An 18,309-nucleotide genomic window follows, 5' to 3' on the forward strand; every position below is an offset into this window, starting at 1 on the left:
TATGTTGACAGATCAGCCTTCTGAAGAGAGTTTAGCAAAGGCCCAGCCAATTTCTCATTAACTCTCTGTTCTGCCAGCACATTACCTCTGGCAAGGAGGAGTGTCATGAGCTGTAATCCAAGAAAACAGCTCCATCAGGCATCATCCTTCATGATTCCAAGGCTTGCAGTGTTCCAAAACATGTAAAGTGTTCCCAGACCATAAAGTGGTGGTGTGATTACTCGCTGATGAGTACTAGCATATTTATGTGAAGAAATAAATCTGTGGTTATTAAGAGTGAATATGTGAGAGGTGGCAGGAAAGAGATGGAAAGGAAGAAAGGCTTTCTTTTTCAGAGATGCACAAAGTGATGTTTGACTCCCTGTTTGTAAAGGTCTGTCTGAGCATGGTGCCCAGAGCACTGAGAGCTGTCAGGGCAGATGTGAGAGATGAGGTGGGCACAGCACAGGTCAGGGTGAGAGAGGGAGGGCTCAGAAAAAATCAGTGGGCAGAAAGAGCCAGTGCATGAAAACTTGGTGCAGGAGGCAGGATTGTTCTGATAGATAAGAATTAGGAATGTGTATTACAAGCCAAGAGCTCATCAGTAATTCCACAGAATCATTAAGGTTCAAAAAGACCTGCAAGACCATCAAGTCTAATATGTGACTGATCCCCACCTTGTCACCCAGACCAGAGCACTGAGTGCCACATCCAGTCATTCCTCGAACACCTCCAGGCATGGGGACTCCACCACCTCCCTGGGCAGCCCCTTCCAATGCCTGACAACCCTTTCCATGTGGAAATTCCTCCTGATATCCAACCTGAGCCTCCCTTGGCTCAACTTCAGACTGTGTCCTCCAGTCTTGTCCCTTGTTCCCTGGGAGCAGAGCCCAGCCCACCCCTGGCCCTCCACTCCTGTCAGGGAGTCGTAGAAAAAGCAAAGAGGGGCTGGATTTTCCCTCGCTGTTCTGGCTGTTCAACTGTCTTGGGAGGCAAGAAAGCGTAACTTGGTCATATCACATGTTTTGAGTGAAAACAGCACAAGAAATGAGCATGAGCTGAAGTTCACTACAGTGTACACAGAAGATTTTTTATTTTTAGAAACAGCCAAAGCACTACACATTACTCAGCACAGGCAAAGACTCTGGACACCGCTAGCCAAGATGGTCAAGGGGAAGCTGAACTGAGAGACTACAGGAGCAGCCACCTTTAGCAAAGGAAACTGAGTCTGGGTCCTTTCCATGAGACAGCTCCTTTTCCAGAGAAATTCTGCCCTTACTAATGACAATGTTACTTGCTGGGTTCACCAAAGCTTTGCTGAGATTATTGTCTTACTGAGCAGGAGCTGCCAGGTGGTTCATGACAGGTTTGCTGAGTCCTGTGAGCAGCTTGTCAGAAATGGCACAGAACATGGACATTTCATGTTTGGTATTTCATTCAAATACAGGGTTTGGAATTTTTTCCCATCACAGCTGTTGACCATTTTGGCTAGTGAGCCACTGCTTCCATTGATAGAGCCTTCAGAATGTTGCCCGTGAGGAAATTGCCATGTTGAGGAGTTCCCTTTAAATTAAAAAGAGATATATTACTAATGGACATAAAAATATAAGAGAAAACAACACTTCAAGGACAACAGCAGAAACAAACCCCACCATTACTGTAGCATCCCCATGCTGCTGGTTCCAGATCACTCTGGGAAATTTCACACCAATATTTTGATGACTTTTAATGGGGACAAAGAAAAGTTTTTTTAGGGTTTCCCTAAGAAATTTGACACTTGAGTTGAAACCAAGACACCCTGTTCTGGAGCCTTGTGTACCCAAATCCTGACACACCCCATGTGAGCAGTCCCATAAAGGGTGAGGATCATTGAAATGAAGCAGCCCTGGATAGATTTTTTTCCAAACTTTCAATAATGGCCTTTTTTATTTTCACTCACTGCTCTGTTTTGGTAGAGTTAAATGAGTTATTTTGGAAACAAAGCCCTATAAAAACAGTTCATTGCCAAACAGGTCCTAATGATGAACCAGGAGCACCTTCCACCACAAACATCAACAGTTTTTCTAACTTCCAGAAATTTTCTACTTTGGTAGCTGTCTGGTCTTCTACTTAGGGCTCTTCCTGCCCAGAGTCTTTTTTCCTAAAGGAAAATGCTGTGAAGCTTTATCAGTGACTTTTATGTGGAGTAAGTATTTAAAGAAGTCAGACACCATGGCAGGAAGCCAGTTGTTCTTATCATGCACAAATTTTTTCCTACTGAGCAACATTTTTGTTTGTTCAAAGCAGGATTTGTCTGTTGATAGTAAATACCTGTCACATAGCAACAGAAATATTACTAAATAATAATACATATAATGTTAAGCTCCTGGGTCTAGAAGCTTTTAATGAAAAAAACACATATTCCTGATAAAAAATAATAAATAATGTCACCTTTTTACATTAAAAATATCTGTACATCATTACACAATATAACAAAGTACAATTTTATTTTCTAGGCTCAGCGTGGCTCTGGGTTAGATCTTCATCTAAAAAGGGTAGAGTCTCATAGTTTTGATCCTGCATATTCCTACTGCATGAAAATCATTTTCCCAAAGTTGTGAAGTCTACAGCCTTGCCCACCCTTTCCATGCAAAGGTGGAAGCAGCTCACAAGGAACATGGCAACATCTACATGCAGGAAGCAGCTGAGGACTGAGGTCTTTGCAAGCAGATGTGCATGTGGTGGTATCTGAAAGTCTTGAAACTTCTTGCCTCAACTGGAAGAGAACAGAAAGAAATAGAAAAATAAAGGTGGAAAATGTAAGTAGAAGTCTCTTTTCTTAATGTAGCTAGAAAAGTTTATTAGATGATATATTTTTCAAGATGGCACTTAGTGATCTATTACAGACTGACTGTCTCTTGGCCAGACTTTCTCCTGGGTCAGAATGCCCAAAGTTTGCTCAGATGAGCTCAGCACTGGCAGCTTGCCTGTGTTTGAGGGTCATATCCTGTCTTTTGGCTTCCAAATGGCAGAGGATGGCTGTGGCTTTGGGCCAGTGGGCTGGACTGGAGTAGTGCTGACCCAGCCCTGCCAGAGGTGAGATGTCTCTCCAGGTCCCACTCCAGCTTGTCAGGCTCTCATACACCCCAGGAGTCTTCCACCAATGAACCTGGCCAGGAAACACAATAAAAGCATTTACAAAGCTCTGCAGGGTTGGGGGAACCAGCAGCCCATGCTGACCTTTCACCAGTAGCTACAATCAAAGGGCAAGTGTTTCCCCTTATTTTGCTGGAGAAAACATGATGCTGTTTCTCCCCTGGCCATCAGTCACCATGGGCAGGACCTCGCACTGACAAAGCAGGGCTTTAGTCTCACATCCAGTTCAGGGCTTCAGCCAGACCTTGTGATCTCTGAGATTGCAGGACAGAGAGATGACTTGTACGCAGATGGCAGCTGGAAAGGAACAGCAGACATCCCTGCACCGAGTGGTTTGTATCCTTTTGTGTCCTTACATTGACAGGTACCACTCACTCCTGGAGTAAAGCTCTGGCACAGCCATGGTCCAACTGTCCATGCAGCTACAGGAGTCCTGTACCTTCCTGTGTCCCATCCAGCTGGACATCTCACAGCTGGACATCCATGTGAAGTCAGAGCAGGAGGCACCATGACAATGCAGATGAATGATTTTTCAACAAGTCCTGCTGTCTGTGAATCCTTTGGATATCCTAAAAGGTTCTTTCAGCTGGACCATTCTTCTTCTAGGACCATGATTAGAAACAGGATTCTTGGGATTCAGGGTCATTGTGGATGGGAAGCTTCTCATGTTCCTGATGATGCCCATTGCGTAAAACAGTGTACCTGAGAGTGGAGGGACACAGAGGTTTGTTAGTGCCCATTATGTACCTGCTTATGTAAAATGAGTTCCTGAAAATCCCAAAGTACATCTTAAGACAGACCATCTTCCAAATATCCAGATCCCACATAAAGCAAAGCAAATCCCTGCTTTGCTCTATGACAGGAAACCAAATCTTTGGTTTGAAGCAGTCAAGGCAATCCCTGAAAACCAAGAATCTCTGGTGTTCATGTGTATAAGGGAAGGTGGATGAGAGGAATCCAGACCAAGCAACTAAGAAACACTGATCACCTGTGGGCAGACTAAGCTGAAGGCACTTCAGTTAATGTCTTTAGTTCAAGCATTTAAGGATTCATTTGAGACTTGCTTGGGAAGTGAATGCTGCTTAAGATGAAACCAAGACCAACTTCCAGGGCATTTCCACTTACAAAAGAAAGTCATCTCAGTCTGGTGCCAATTCTGGTATGTCTTATCAAACCCCGTGCTGTTCAGGTGTTATGTCCTTTGGTGGTATCATGACCTTTATGATATTTCTCCAGGCTTTGGACCAGATATGGAAAACCAGAATTCTGTTGTAAGAATTCCATGATATCTCTTACCCCGTGCCTCATCTACCAGCCCATCTCCTGGTGCTCATCCCAACATCGCTCTCTGAACAGGACTGTTGATTGAGTTTGCTGGTGACATGCAGCTATTTTCCCTAAGTAGTGTGCAGTGCTTTGTAGGAATAAGCAAAGCTGAAGTGATAGCAAAATGTTGGCTAACCGGAGTAGAATTAATTTAGCATATCTGTCTGGAATTTTACATCTAAACATTTTTGCTCTCAGCCCCTCTGAAGGGTACAGACCAAGCCAGGTATCTTCCCTTGGTAGTCCATTTAATTTAAACTAAAGCTGAACAAAACCATCCTCTGTGTAGATCCAGAAGGAAGAAGCTGCAAAAATAACTGTAAAAACATAGTTCAAAAGGGTACCAGGGAAACCAGGTCTCTGTTAAGACTTTTCTCCTGAATGTTTAGACATGTACACATGTTATTCCTCTTAGTTACAAATATCCAGAACATACCTGAAACATCTATATCCCAATAAAGATTAAAAAGAAAAAAGCCTAAAAAGGAGAATATATCAGTACTCTTTCTGTTAGCACAGTAGAGTGCGAGCAGTCTCAGGGTTTGTTTGAATAATCACTATAAAAAGTCAGAAACTTTGTCTATGTGGTCATAAACTGATACTGTGACATCAGTTTAGGGGGTGTTATTATTCAGGATGCGTCTCTATCACTGAGCATTTTTGGGACTTAGACTCCAAATTGAGGTGCTTGCAATGTCACTGAAATGTCTGAAGTAGATGATCTAAATATCCTACAAATGATGTATCCGTTAGTTCCAGGAGAGCACCCATGGCCTCCACATGAAAGCCAGGGTATAAAGTGTACTGCCTGTCTGTGTTTGCCCTGGTCGACATTCCTGCAGGAATTTACCCTTTAATGTTCCAGGTGCTGGTTTTCAACATGGGCACGCTCGATTGCCTTATTGCAGGTCACTGTTTGTGCAGATGTATCCACTGAACAAACACCCTTAATACTCCATTTTTAAAAAGGATAATAAATTTATACATCCATTTTAAACAAGGATAATAAATTTTAAAAATCATTCATTCTCCCAACAAGTTAGAGACTTGATGTAAGAAACAAGAAAAGACATTTTGCATCTAACACTGAACAAACACTCCAATGAGATGACCATGAAAAAACAAGTCATTACATAGTTTTAGCTTGATGTACCAAGTCAGACACGGGACACGGTGTGAGATGATCCACCAAGGAGACCTCTGGCGCAGCAAAGTATCTGCTGCAAATGGGGATACAGAGCATGAGAGCCAGGAGAACCCCTGCTCCATCAGCAGGGCAGACATAGCTTGGAGCAACTTGGGACTTGCTCAGCAGCACAACAGACAGGGACTGAAAGCTCACTTCATACAGGATATCCAAAGATCCAAACCTTCCTTCTTCCTCTGCAGCAGTCAGAAAGTGGTGCAAGATCAGCAATAGCAGGTGATGCTGTTTGTTACAGAGATGCATTAAGCTAAAGAGAAGTCATTAAGGTGTCCTGGGATCTCGTGTGGCACAAAGTGTCTGTCTGAAGCCTCTGGCAGTTGTTAGCTCAACACTTCCAGCTGTTTACCCTGTGGGGAAAGAGGACTGGTAGGAGAGGAGGAAAGAGCATTCCTACACAGAGAGGGAAAAGCTGCACAGCAGGGTGATGGTTTACTCAGGTACTGGCACATTATTCCTAAAATATTACCAATGTCTCCAAGAATCTGTTAAAGGAGTCCTCTGGTGATGGGCTTTTGTGTTACTAGGGAAAGTTTTCACCTTCAAACAGAAGTTCAAAGCTACCTGCCAGTTGCAGAGTGTTGGATAAAAGAAGGGATTATAACAGCCCTGCTTTTGTTCACACCCCTGTGACTTAACTGATCTGCTCTCTGAAAATACAATTCATTCTTCAGGTGTCAGCACCTATGAAGAGCAAGTTTCAGAGAAAAGGCACAGCTGTACCTGCAACTTGGTGTTGCCTCACTCCAGGAACACACACCTGATGTGCCTCAGCTCTCACCCCATGGAGATTCCAAGGATTTATTTATAATGCAGGGAGACAACAGCACTCAAACCCTCCATGTGTGGGCTGAATGGTTCAAGGGAAACAACAAGGTAGGTCTGAGTAATGAATACATCTGAAGAAGTCCTAGTATGTGAGCAGGAAAAAAAATTAAAGGGTTTAAATGCATTAAATAAATTATCTGGAGCAAATTAGTTGTTCAGCTTTCCTGCCCCTAATGGATTCCTTCAGTGGGATTTGTACACAGTGGCACATAAAGCCCCCGAGCTCAATTACAAATTGAGGCCCCTGCCTTCTGCACCTGCCTCCTCCCAGAACTGAGGACAGTGTTCTTGTCAGTTCCACAACAGCTTTACTCAGATCACAACCAGCACCCAGCAGTACAGCCCAGCAATGGAAAGGCATTGCCACCCCTAAAGGGACCTGCTGGAGGTTATTCCCTGCTCGCCAAATGGCACTGTAATTGTGATGATGGCCAATTTGGAGATAATTGCCTCTGCATCTCCCACTGTTTCTGAAAGTCCAATGGACTCTTTAATTAACTTGTTGAATTAGCTCACAGCACAGGAGGTTTTACCCTCTGTAGTCCCATGACCAGAACAAGGAGCTCCAGCATTATTCTGCGAGCTTGGCAAAAACCAAAGAGAAAACACCAAGGGAATGCAGTGGCTGCTTATGGTCTTCCCACTTTCATTCTCTGCAGAGCTATCCCTCACACCAATGTGCACAATTTGCTAAGAAAACAAAGCCAAAAGATTGCTGGTCTCTGGCTTGCCCAGCTGTAATGAAAACCAGCCACCACTACCCAGAGCCTGAGGTCTCCCTATGAGCTTGTTACAGGGGAGAAGAGCCTGGCCCCCACCTGGCTCCAACCTCCTTTCAGGGAGCTGTAGGCAGTAGGAAGGTCTCACAAATAAACTGAATTCCCACAACTGTCCCAGCAGGGCAAAGCTTTCAGCAGCTAAGGGAGGAAGCCCCAGCCATTCCAAACCTGCTGTAGGTGCACAGCTGCCTTTGCTCTCATTTTTAATAATCCTTTCTCAGTACACCTGTTTACATTAATAATTGCTTCCATTTCTGGACTGGCAGAAGGTGGTTCCTGCTGTCCTGACATTCACTGGAGACAGAGGTGATGTTTTGCAGCTGTCCCTGGGCTGGGGTTTGTGCAGGGGAGGTACAAGAGCTGTTTATGTTCTATTCCCTGGGACTTTTGACACTATAGCCATTCCCCCTCTGCTCCAAAAATGAAGGTCTCACTATCAATAGGTTCAGCATTGTTGCCACAGAAGAAGGGGTGGGTGGGTGTGTTTATGGTGTCTATGTCTGTTACTGGTGGTGTCAGGGGTATCTTGGGTCTGAGCTGGGTGCACAAATGGCTGCAAAGTCTCAGGAAGTTTAGACATGAACTGTACAAAAAGCTGATAAGCATCAAGTTTCATTATATTTGCAAATTTTTTTAAAATTTTATATTATAAATGCAAAATAATTACTGCTATAGTTTATAAATAACCATGGTAATGCAAGAATAGAAGAGAAAATCCTTGTATCAAATTCTGTGCTGCTCTTAGCTGTTCACATTGCATTGTTAGAACCCTGTTACAGACTGCAGAACTGGCTGCAACAGCGACCTTATGGATGAGCTGGACTGTGAGAGTCTCCTCCTGGCCCCATGCTCACACAGTTCAGGAAAATTAATCTTAACTGAAATGAAACTGTGATCCTTGGACATCCCTGTCCTGGCATTTGGGGTTGGTTGTTGGCAATTCATTGGTGGCACCTTACGGGACTGATGAAAGGAACCTGTGCAGGGAAGAGTCAGCCAAGGAGGAAGTTTTAACTATGACATTCTCACAAATTTGGACTAATAAGAAATAAATCTGAAGGTTTAGTGGCACTTAAAGTTTTCCCAAATTTGAGACAGCTGCTATTTGCAACTCTTGTTTTTCTTTGTCATAACTGCTGTTATTTGCAGGAGCACCCAGTAAACACTTGTGGGGAATAGAAGATGATGTTATTTTGTAACATGTAATAAACTGTGAGGAGAGAAGAGTCCCATTTTTAATAATAGGATTTACCATTATTATGCTGGACCACTTGAGATGGCAGAATGTAGAAAGAGTTTGCACACAGGCAGAAGTTGGCTGGAGCCATGTTTTTAGTGGAACTGAGCAGCTTCCACACTGAACAAAGAATTTACACTTTTCTTAGATTTGCCATTGCATTGGTCCACCATTTATCTTTCCCTACATTTTGTTTTCACAGCTGCAAAGCTTCTCAGTGGTTTTCCCTCTGGAATGGAATACAGGCAACACCACTATCGTGGCTCCACACTCAATATCGTGTCCATTTCTCAAAGCTCCATTTCTTTCAGACAGACTTAGAAGAGAAAGAACAAATAATTCTCTTTGATATCAAATTGGGATTAGGGTTAACAACCACTTGGCTGAGCAGATCAGGTTATTTCAATGAACACATCACTCTGAAATAAGCCTTTTACCATCTGTTCAGTCCCATAATTACAAATGCAAACAACATAATTCATAAATGCACTATAAAAGAGAGGGGAAGAGAGAACCTGTTTGTTAGTTATCCCAGACAGTGATGCAACTGCTTGCTTTATTCCTGTTTCAGGAGCAGGCAGAAAGTCTTTTAATTCTGTATTTTATGCAGGCACTAACCCCGGTAAACCATCACCTGTAGATGATGGAGGTGCCATTTGGTGCAGGGCAGTGTCTGGTTGGCATCATTATTTCCCCATGTCTATGATGGAACCACCAGGAACGATCACACAGATTGAATTCCAGTGGTCCAGGAACAAAATTTGAGTATGTTTTTCAGAACTCAGGAAAGAGCCTTGAGTGGCCTCCAGGGATTCAGGGGTTCAGGGTAAAGATAACAATCTTATTGTCTCCCTGAAAAGACACTTTTGACATTTTGGTAAACTGTGAAGTCTTGGGAAAGAGAAAATTGAGAAGAGTGTAAGCATAAAATCCAAGAATCTCTGGAATTCCCTATTTTAGTCTTTGATATTTTTTCACTTTGAAAGAAGCAAACAAATCTTTAAAATCTGAAATACACAAAATGTCAAAAGGAAATGTGAAAAATACGTTGTCCTATTTTCATTTTTTGTTTTAAAAAAAGGAATACATGAAGGCCAAATTAAATGTAATTTCACAAAACACTTGCTTTTAATACAGCTGGATATTAAATTTTCACAAGATGAGTGTAGAATTGTCCCTTTCTTCCAATTATGAGGTTCAGAGACTCCATAAAATTAAAAGCTTTCCAGTAACTCCGTAATCTCTGGTCTAAATGAGTCATGATTCCAGGCTCTAAAGTGAACTTCTGCATTTGGCCATCAGCAAAAAATCATTATAGCAGGATAAGAAGAATAGTCTCTACCTACTCACCATAATTCCTGGGGGAAAATACAGCAGAAATCAGAAACTCATTGGGTCTTTTGGTTGATGTGTATCAACACTGCTGAACAACATAAACCAATTTCCTATGCAGTGCTGCAAAACTAACAACAGATCTAATCTTTTAAGGACAAAGAGCTCCTGGTGTTTGTTTGTGGGTTTCTCAGACATTCAGAGACACGAGCAAGGTGCTTCCAAGCACCAGGTGTATCTTCCTTTTGCTGCATCAGATTGACCTGCAAGCCAGAGGTGACCAGCGTGTCATAAAGAGGAGCAAATATCCATGGACCTCTGCAGTTCTTGGGGAAGAGATGGGTAAAATCCACAGAAATACTATCAAAAGTTCAATTTTCCCATTGCAGCTGGAAGGTAAAAATCCAGATCTTGGGAAAAACATTTGGATTGCTAAATTATTTATATGGCTCTGACAACAATGTTGATTTAAAGTCCTTTGCAGTCAAATCTAAATACAAATATGCCTCTGCCTCATGACAAGTGTTTATTTTTTTTCCACTCTTGAGCAGCTATACTGAATATCTTAATTATCTTTAAATGAAATAATGCTGTTCAGACCTTGTGAGATGGAATTAAGCCCTCATCATTCTTTACTAAGTATCAGTTAGAGGTTTTAAAAGCCTCTGTCTCCAGCCCACATAATGCAGCCTTCAGTATATTTTGTAAGACTTCTGTGTGCATCCTCAGATTTAAAATTAGCAGCCAGTTCTCCAAGTAAGCAAAGCCCATGAATGAGAGAAACATAACACTGGGGTATAAAAAATTAGGCAAAGCAAAATAAATAAAACTTTGTCTCTGACAAGTCACAGGAAACACAGAAAGCATCTATCAATGTTTGTTTCTCTCCTTTCTTTTTCCATTGTTCCATCATCCTTGAAGGATGTAGCTCACCTATTCTCCCACTCTTACAAACCAGCTCTGGCTGCCACTTGTAATGCCCTGCAGCTCCAGGACACATTCCCAGATCATCCCAGTCAGACATGGCCAAGGCATTCCCCATACAGTTCCAGGGAAGTCACTGGAGCTACACAAGGGATGAATCCACCAGTGCCTGGAGGGAATGTGACTGCACCGACACACCAGCACTGTTGCTTTAGGCTGATGTACCAAACTAATGTTTCATCTTTTCTTCTGGCACACCAAGGCTGAAATCCCCTCCAGTTCATTTATTTTTGTGTTTACAGCAGATGAAGATCTTTTTTAAGGAGGATGTTTAAAAGTGCAGGCAAATAATAACCTGGACAATTATTTTGAAATGAAATGTCAAAACACTTCAGCATCTTGTTTCCTTTTTGTTTCCTCCTGCTGAAATCATTTGCTGAATTTGACCCAATCAATTTGTTTCCTTGGAGCTGCAAGTGTTCATTTACATCTTTCTTTTTTTAAATTCTTTTTATTGCCAGACTCCATTAAGAATTTCACGGATTGTCCACTGTGGTCCCTTCCAATCCCCTCACCTCAACTGCTGAATTTGACCACTGTTTTCTCTTTTCCCAGACTCCTTATGCTTCTGCCTTTCAACTGCTTGACCTGGATGATGTTTATAATGTTTCTTGTTTTCCAGTGCAGGATGTACTGCCCAACTCTAGTTAGAGGCCTTGGACTTTGGGTATTATGAACATATATGTGACAACAACTGGTGACGAAAAACACCAGACCCGCAGGGCAACCAGGCTGATGAAATCAGTCCAGAGCTGCTGACTTCTTCCATTATAGATTTCCTTGTTAATGTTGTAAAAGTTGGTGTTTCCACGACAGAAACAGCAACCTGGGCACCAAAGGAGGGAAACTAAACTAACTTTAAAATCAATGAAGGAACTATTTGTTTTCAGTGAGCAAAATCTATTTGCTAATTATAAACACCAGGGTAAACAAGTAAGCAAATGAGTGAGGCCATTCAGTGTCATGTTGTGGGAGATGAACATTTTCCCCTTTTTCTCACATTAACTCTCTATTTCCACTTCTCTCTCATTAATGTTAAGCTTGGCACTACATTATATGCTCTAATTAGCTACAGATTTTGGCCTACAGTTCATTTTTTGCACCATAATTAATGCAACATTCATAAGAGTCTCAAATCTGATAATTAGGAGAGCACTTGGAAGTGCTCAGTTGCATCAGAAAAACACAGCAGCACATTAAGAGCAGTTCATAACTACCCACAGATGGGATGACTCATAATAGGCTTCTGGCTTTAAGTGAGGTGTTTCAATTACTGAAATATGAACAGGATCAATTAATAATATTCAAATGGAAGATTTTTTTTAATGGAGGTCTCACAACTGTCATAATAAGACCTTTCATCTGCTAGGAAAAAACCTCACAAGCCATTTGTCAAAGCTGTGGAATGAAATAGTGGCAAAACCACTTAGAGTTGTTTCCTTGTGCAATGTTCATATCTTAAGGCACCTAAGGGTAAGAGCTGAAAATTATATTTTCTGGTAATGGAGTAATGGGACAGAAATTAAATAATAAAAAACTCCTGTTAAATAACATATAATTTAATCACAGTTAAAGCAAATGACCTTGTTGGTACCTTTAACATTTCGACTAATACCTGTTTTAGGTTAAGTTGTAGTAAGTCTTACAAACTTAAGGAAAAGTTTATTGGGCTGCCTTTCCTCAGCTCACCAACCTGCTCCTGGAGAGCAAACATCATGTTGTGTTGAGTGGAAGTTGCCTCTCCTCTTTCCCTGTCTCTCCAGGTTTTTCCAGTAATATTTCTATGATATGCATTAAGCAGCACATTCCTGACTTTAGACCGTTTCTCTCTTACAACCCACTGGGTACAAACTCCTAAAACTTTATACATCATATTATGAAAAACATTAACATGGCAAAGTCTTAACTAGTCATATTTTGCAAGCATTCTATTGGTAATAAAAGTCATACCACAGATGGGGACATGGGAAGTGGGTGTTAATTGGTGCTTAATTTGAGTAAAATCTCCCCGCTCTGCTCTGCACAGCCCTGGCTGGATCAGTGCACACCAGGTTTCCTTTCAGTGCACTGAGGGCAGCAGACCCTCCGTGTTCCCCATCCTGCTGCTTCCCCACACTGACCCCACCTGCAAACACCAAGTCCCTGCATCACTTTCATAGACAGTTTCTTCTTGTTTTCAGCTTGGTTAAAGCAGGTACCAAGCCAAGCCAGTCAGTATATACTGCTGGGTGGCTGTTTTCATTCCCCTGTTCTTCAGGAAGGATGATGCTTCCTTTGCTCATCCACCTTCCCTGCCAAGAGCTATTTCACATTGAGGTTGGATCAACTTAAGGAGTGTGCTGGGAAGGACAGGAGGTGCCTTTGACAGCTTCTTCATTTTGCTGATTCAGAAGTTGCTAGGTCCCCATTTTCTGTTAGCTATATCCCCAAATATCCTGTGCTAATAGCCTGTTATCTGACTTCAGCCTTTCCAGTCTCAGCAGGAGTTGTGCCTGGACATCTGCTCATGAGGATCTCATACAAGTGATGCCACTTACTGGTCCCCTCCAGGCTCAGGGACCCTCTGAACTTCTGTGTGCAACAAGGACCTAAGGAAAATGGTTTCTCATCAGAGCATCCCAATGAGCAGAACTTCATCTCTCCTGAAGATGTCCAAAAGAAAAATGCCAAGCTCAGTCTGAACATTTTAATACACAATGTCCAAAAATGCTTCTCCAAGTGTCAGGAGAGGCAAAAATCCAAGGATTTGTGTAGCTGCAAACAGCTTATATTTTGGGGGGGGATGAGGGAAACCCAAGAAACAAGTGATCATATTTATTCTCTGGTGGGTTTCACAGAGTAAAAATAGCCCTCAGCAATTCCTTTTGAGATGGTTCCCCAGAGAAATGCCTTGTAGATTGGAACATGACACTTAAGAGCTGCATAGATCGATGTATTGATTTTGATCACAGGAGGAGGTAACTAGTGCAATCCAAATACCTGGCAATCACCAGGGAGAAATGCACACAATAATCACTGATCAAGTCATATTCCTTCCGCTGCTGACACAATTAAGTTTGCAGTTTCCTTGCAGAAATACAAGGTGGGGAAATTAGGTTTCAGAAGAAACCAGTCATTTATTCTACTTGACATGAAGTGAAATGCTGGCAGAAAACAATAAAAAATATTTTATGAATATTGAGTCTTTGGCTTGACTCAGCCAACTTTGAGTCCTTTAAACCTACGTGAAGCTCTGGAGTTTGTTGGAATGGGACTTTAGAGTATGTATTTTCACTGGCATTCAAGTCATATATCATAGTTACACCTGCAAGTGACAGAGAACAACCCCAACAGTGGGTACCTAAATCTGAATGCTGGCAAGACAGATCATAAATACACTTGTCATTTGTGCTGTGACAAAAGTCATTGTATGATTTAAATATCATGATTCCAAATCTAGAGAGTAATATGCTCAGATAAGACAAATAAGCACAAAGTCACCAAATCTTGTGCAAAACTCTGTTCTGTAAGATCAGCTTTTTCAAAATCTCACTCCTTAGCACAGGTGCAACCACTCACAGCACAAGCAGTTCAGAAAGTCCATGAGCCCAGCATAGGTGCCTGGGAAGAGGGGCTGTCCCAACAAGCCCCAGGTACAGAATCTCTGTTTGATCCATAGATAAAACTCCCTCCATGAAAATTCTTACTAGAATTTCCTTAGAGTATACCCAGCACAACAAATAGCAGTTTTTATTTAAACAAGGAATGTTTAAAATGTAAAACTGAAAACAACCAGAAATAAAGCAAAACCCCACCTGTGTTTTTCCTCATTTTATGCTGGTTTAGGTCCTTCAGGCTTGGCCAGTAAGGTTGTCTTGGTCAGGTTTGCTTTACAGGGTGAGACCTCGCCCATGTCCTTGCAGGATTTTCCCTGACAACACCTGCTCACCTGGCTGAGCTCTGCCCATCTGTTCCTAATTACATCTTAGAGCCTTTTGCTGCCCGAGGGATTCCCAGGCTCAAGGAGGATGTTTAAAGAGAAAAATGCTGCTCTGACAGTCAAACACAGCTATGAAAACACTTGAGATATCCAGGTAAGGACTTCAACTTTTTTTTGAGATCAGATTGTGCCTTTTTGTACTGTTTGCAGTTGAGAATATCTGTATGTGCTGCCTGGGAGGTCAATTCCCTCAGGCAGAGCTGTTTTCCTCGGCCAGGCTGACCACAGAGGTGATTTCTTTACCCTCACACATACTCAATCTCTCACTGGTGGCCCCAGCTCTTCGACCTACAGACCTGATGCCCACAGTACCACAGTTCTAGGCTGTGCAGTAACTCAGATACACTATTGAACCCACCACTCTGTTTCTCTTTCTGTTTGTATATACCTACTGTTAACATGAGGCTACTTTGCTATTTTGTGCTTTCCTCCAGTCCCTCTGCAGATATGAATATCTTTCAGGGCCACCACAATTGGCAGACTCTCCCTGTCCATTGCATTACATATTGCCTTCAAACTGGAAGTGCAAAAGCAAACAAAAGAGCTCAAATTTCTGAAGGTTGTGGATCCCCTTTCCTCAGTTGCCCCTGGGCCTCTCTATTTTCTGCTTCAGAGGAGATGACATAGTCTATAAATCTCCACCTTACTCTGCTTTGGTAAATAAATGCTGCTCAGATTTATGTTTGTGCCTTCTTGAGGAAAAGCAAAGCAATGATACATGTAGCAAATGGAACAGAAAATTGCTTTTCAGCCATCAAGTTTCAAATGTAACTGACTTAAGTTTTGGCTCTACTGCAACAATGACAAGTCCATCCTCTTACAAAATCAACCCCGTTTTGTACCTACAATGCTGTGGATTACTTTGAGGCAACCTAAGATGCACTTTGCCCAATGATTTAGCAAATGGCTTCAAACTGAGAGTAAGTTCAGACTGGATATTGGGAAGAAATTCTTCCCTGTGAGGGCAGTGAGGCCCTAGCACAGGTTGCCCAGAGAAATTGTGGCTGCCTCATCCCTGGAAATGTTCCAAGCCAGGTTGGATGGGGCTTGGAGCAACCTGGGATAGTGGAAGGTGTCCCTGCCAGGGGCTAAACCCAACCTCTAAATAAACTTGGTTGTGGATGCTGCCTTCACAATGCTTCTGAAAAACAAAATGTGTGCCTTCATGAATCCAGTACATCACAGCCACTTTGCCAAGCCAGTTTTGAATTGCTCAGTTTCTATCTTCCCCAGTTAAGTGTTGTGGGCATCTCTAGAGCTCAGTTATCTATTTATTTAATTACAGTAACATACCATATAATGTTCTCTCTTTGATGGGCTGTTTTGCACAATAGTTTAATCCAGAAGCTGAAAGAATTAATTAGTTCTTAGAATATGTCTCCAAATGAGTGGCCAAGTAAACTGAATGTTTGTCAGAGACTCGTTAGTCACCAGAATCTATTACTGATATTGCACACATAGACTCAGAAACACCTTTCCTGGTGCTGGGCTTTCACATCTCTGTGGGCTATTCTGAAGTTGACAGAGGTATATAGCATTTTTCATGTGAGAGGCTCAGCCACAGCCCAGCAGAGTTTACAGCTCTGTTGTGGGTCCACAAATATTTACCCCCTGTGATCGGCCCTTCTCTGCCTCCCCAGGCATGGCCTGTGGTCTGAGCCAGCCCTCCAAAGGCACTGACACCCCAGGGAAATGGGCACACCAACAGGACCACTGCTCCTGGGAAAGCATCTCCATATTTGTGAGGGCTTCATGGGAAACAGGGAACTCCCTCCTCTCACACCTGCCTGTGTTTCTTCACACATCCATACTGGTTTCTTTGCTCAGCAAAGCCCAGAGCTGGGACATTGCAGCAGAACTTTTGCAGCAAGGACAGAGGGGAGCAAAGGCAGGGCCTGCCCTGAGCCTGCTGTGGCCCCCAAGCTCCCAGGTCAGCATGGCCCTGATGTTCCTTGAGTTCTGCTCTGTTTGTCAAGTTGCCTTGTGATGACTCGAGTTGTCATGATCTTCTCTCTTTGCTGCAAATGGCTGTTATTCCTTCAGCAATGCAAATAGAGGGGAGCACAGAGAGGCACACAACCCCTCAGATGGACTGTTTAAGATGAACACTTTCCACTCCCCCACACTCAGTCAAATACACTTCACTTTCAAGGACAGTACTTGTTAAAGACAAACATGCAGAGCCTGACTGGTTTGCTCTCAAAATTTCCACAAACTTTCTGCTTCTTCCTGGACCAGTTCAGGGAGGTTTTGATGCATCACCAATTTCTCCACGTGCAGGACACTTTGGATTTGTGAGTTAAGAGGCTGATGAGAGAGAGTGATGATCCTTGGAGGCTCAAACATAAGTACTGAGGGGAAATTGCTCCAGAGAAACATGTTACTTTCATTCATACTTCAGGAACTGGCTTCATCCCAATGGAGGGAAAATCCAGCTGGCCCAAAGCCCTTACAAGCATAAATGCTGGTTGTCCAGTACATATGGCAGTACCATTCAAAGAGCTATGACAATGATACTGTTTATAGCTCTGGAAATGGCGCTGCCATCTGCACCACGGTGCAGCGGCTCATCCCAGGACAGGGCTCTGCAGGGCCTGGCCCTGCCCTGCTCTTCCATGTGCTCAAATGTCCTGCTAAAACATGACACAACTCCCGGGTCTTTGGCTGGAATACATGAGGATGGAGGTGCAACTTCAGTTGAGAAATCCCTGCCATCTTAAGGAAAAACACCCTTGCAGGTCCCATGGAGGTTGTCTGGAGGAGAAGCCTTTGGAGGTGCTCGCTCCACAGTTTTTTGCTCCTGGCAGTGGGAAAGCACCAGCCCTTCATGGTATTTCCTGCATGGGCCAAGGAAGCTGCTGCAGTGGTGCAAGTGGAATCCAGTGACATGAGCACACACATGTGCTGGTTTGCTCTTTTACTCAGGAAAAAAAAGGAATCCTTCCTCTCTTTCCTGATTCCCCCCATGTCACAGTTTCTTTCCTTCACTTTGGATTCAAGCTGAGCTGGTGCACTGCCCTCCCCTCCAGGGTTAGTCTGGCAATACTGCACAGCACTGGAGTTCATTTCTCCTGGAGAAAAGCACGTGGCATTCTCAGGGGAGGATGGGCTGCACCTATCTCACAAACTGCCAGATATCCACTTCCCAGTTAATCCTGGTGTGATGCTTGCAAGGAAGCACTGATCGTTCTTATTGCCCTTTCCTGATGGAAGCTGTTGTAGGGTCACTATTTCCAGTTGTTCTTTGAGACCAGTCTTCAAAGCTGAGAGACTTACGCTTTGGAAAATTGTGCAGCCCCTCATTTCTGTTGCTGAAACATCTTTCCTTATCACACTAATTATCCTTATCACACTATTCTACTAAAATAGGAAAAAAGATAAAAAGGAGCTTTTCCTTCCCCTTGGCAGTGACACCCTGCAGTCACCAAGGATGATTCTGGGAAAAGGTTTCAGTTATGAGTTGAAAATACTTTTTCTGATGCCTGGAGTGTTTGCATCAGCTGTGTTCCTACAACAGGCACTGACA

The 18,309-nt window shown here is 42.9% G+C and overlaps 2 protein-coding genes across 11 annotated transcripts in view; one reads left to right on the forward strand and one right to left on the reverse strand.

Annotated features, from left to right (window-relative positions):
* FBXO38 (F-box protein 38) overlaps window positions 1-14,519 on the forward strand; it is a 45,081-nt gene extending 30,562 nt beyond the window's left edge. For 5 of the 10 annotated variants that reach the window (XR_011699087.1, XR_011699092.1, XR_011699090.1 and 2 more), the window contains 4 exons: window positions 2,475-2,777; window positions 3,479-4,273; window positions 6,319-6,520; window positions 13,270-14,519. The gene's annotated coding sequence lies outside the window, so the exon portion shown is untranslated. The remainder of the gene's footprint in view (window positions 1-2,474; window positions 2,778-3,478; window positions 4,274-6,318; window positions 6,521-13,269) is intronic. The other 5 variants (XR_011699095.1, XR_011699093.1, XR_011699089.1 and 2 more) reach the window with 5 other exon arrangements.
* HTR4 (5-hydroxytryptamine receptor 4) overlaps window positions 1,128-18,309 on the reverse strand; it is a 50,178-nt gene continuing 32,996 nt past the window's right edge. The window contains exon 6 of the mRNA XM_071570589.1: window positions 1,128-3,816. Coding sequence (XP_071426690.1) covers window positions 3,729-3,816 — 88 coding nt within the window. The 3' untranslated portion in view covers window positions 1,128-3,728. The remainder of the gene's footprint in view (window positions 3,817-18,309) is intronic.

Source organism: Pithys albifrons, chromosome 15 (assembly GCF_047495875.1).
Source record: "Pithys albifrons albifrons isolate INPA30051 chromosome 15, PitAlb_v1, whole genome shotgun sequence".
NCBI classification, from domain to species: Eukaryota; Metazoa; Chordata; class Aves; order Passeriformes; family Thamnophilidae; genus Pithys; species Pithys albifrons.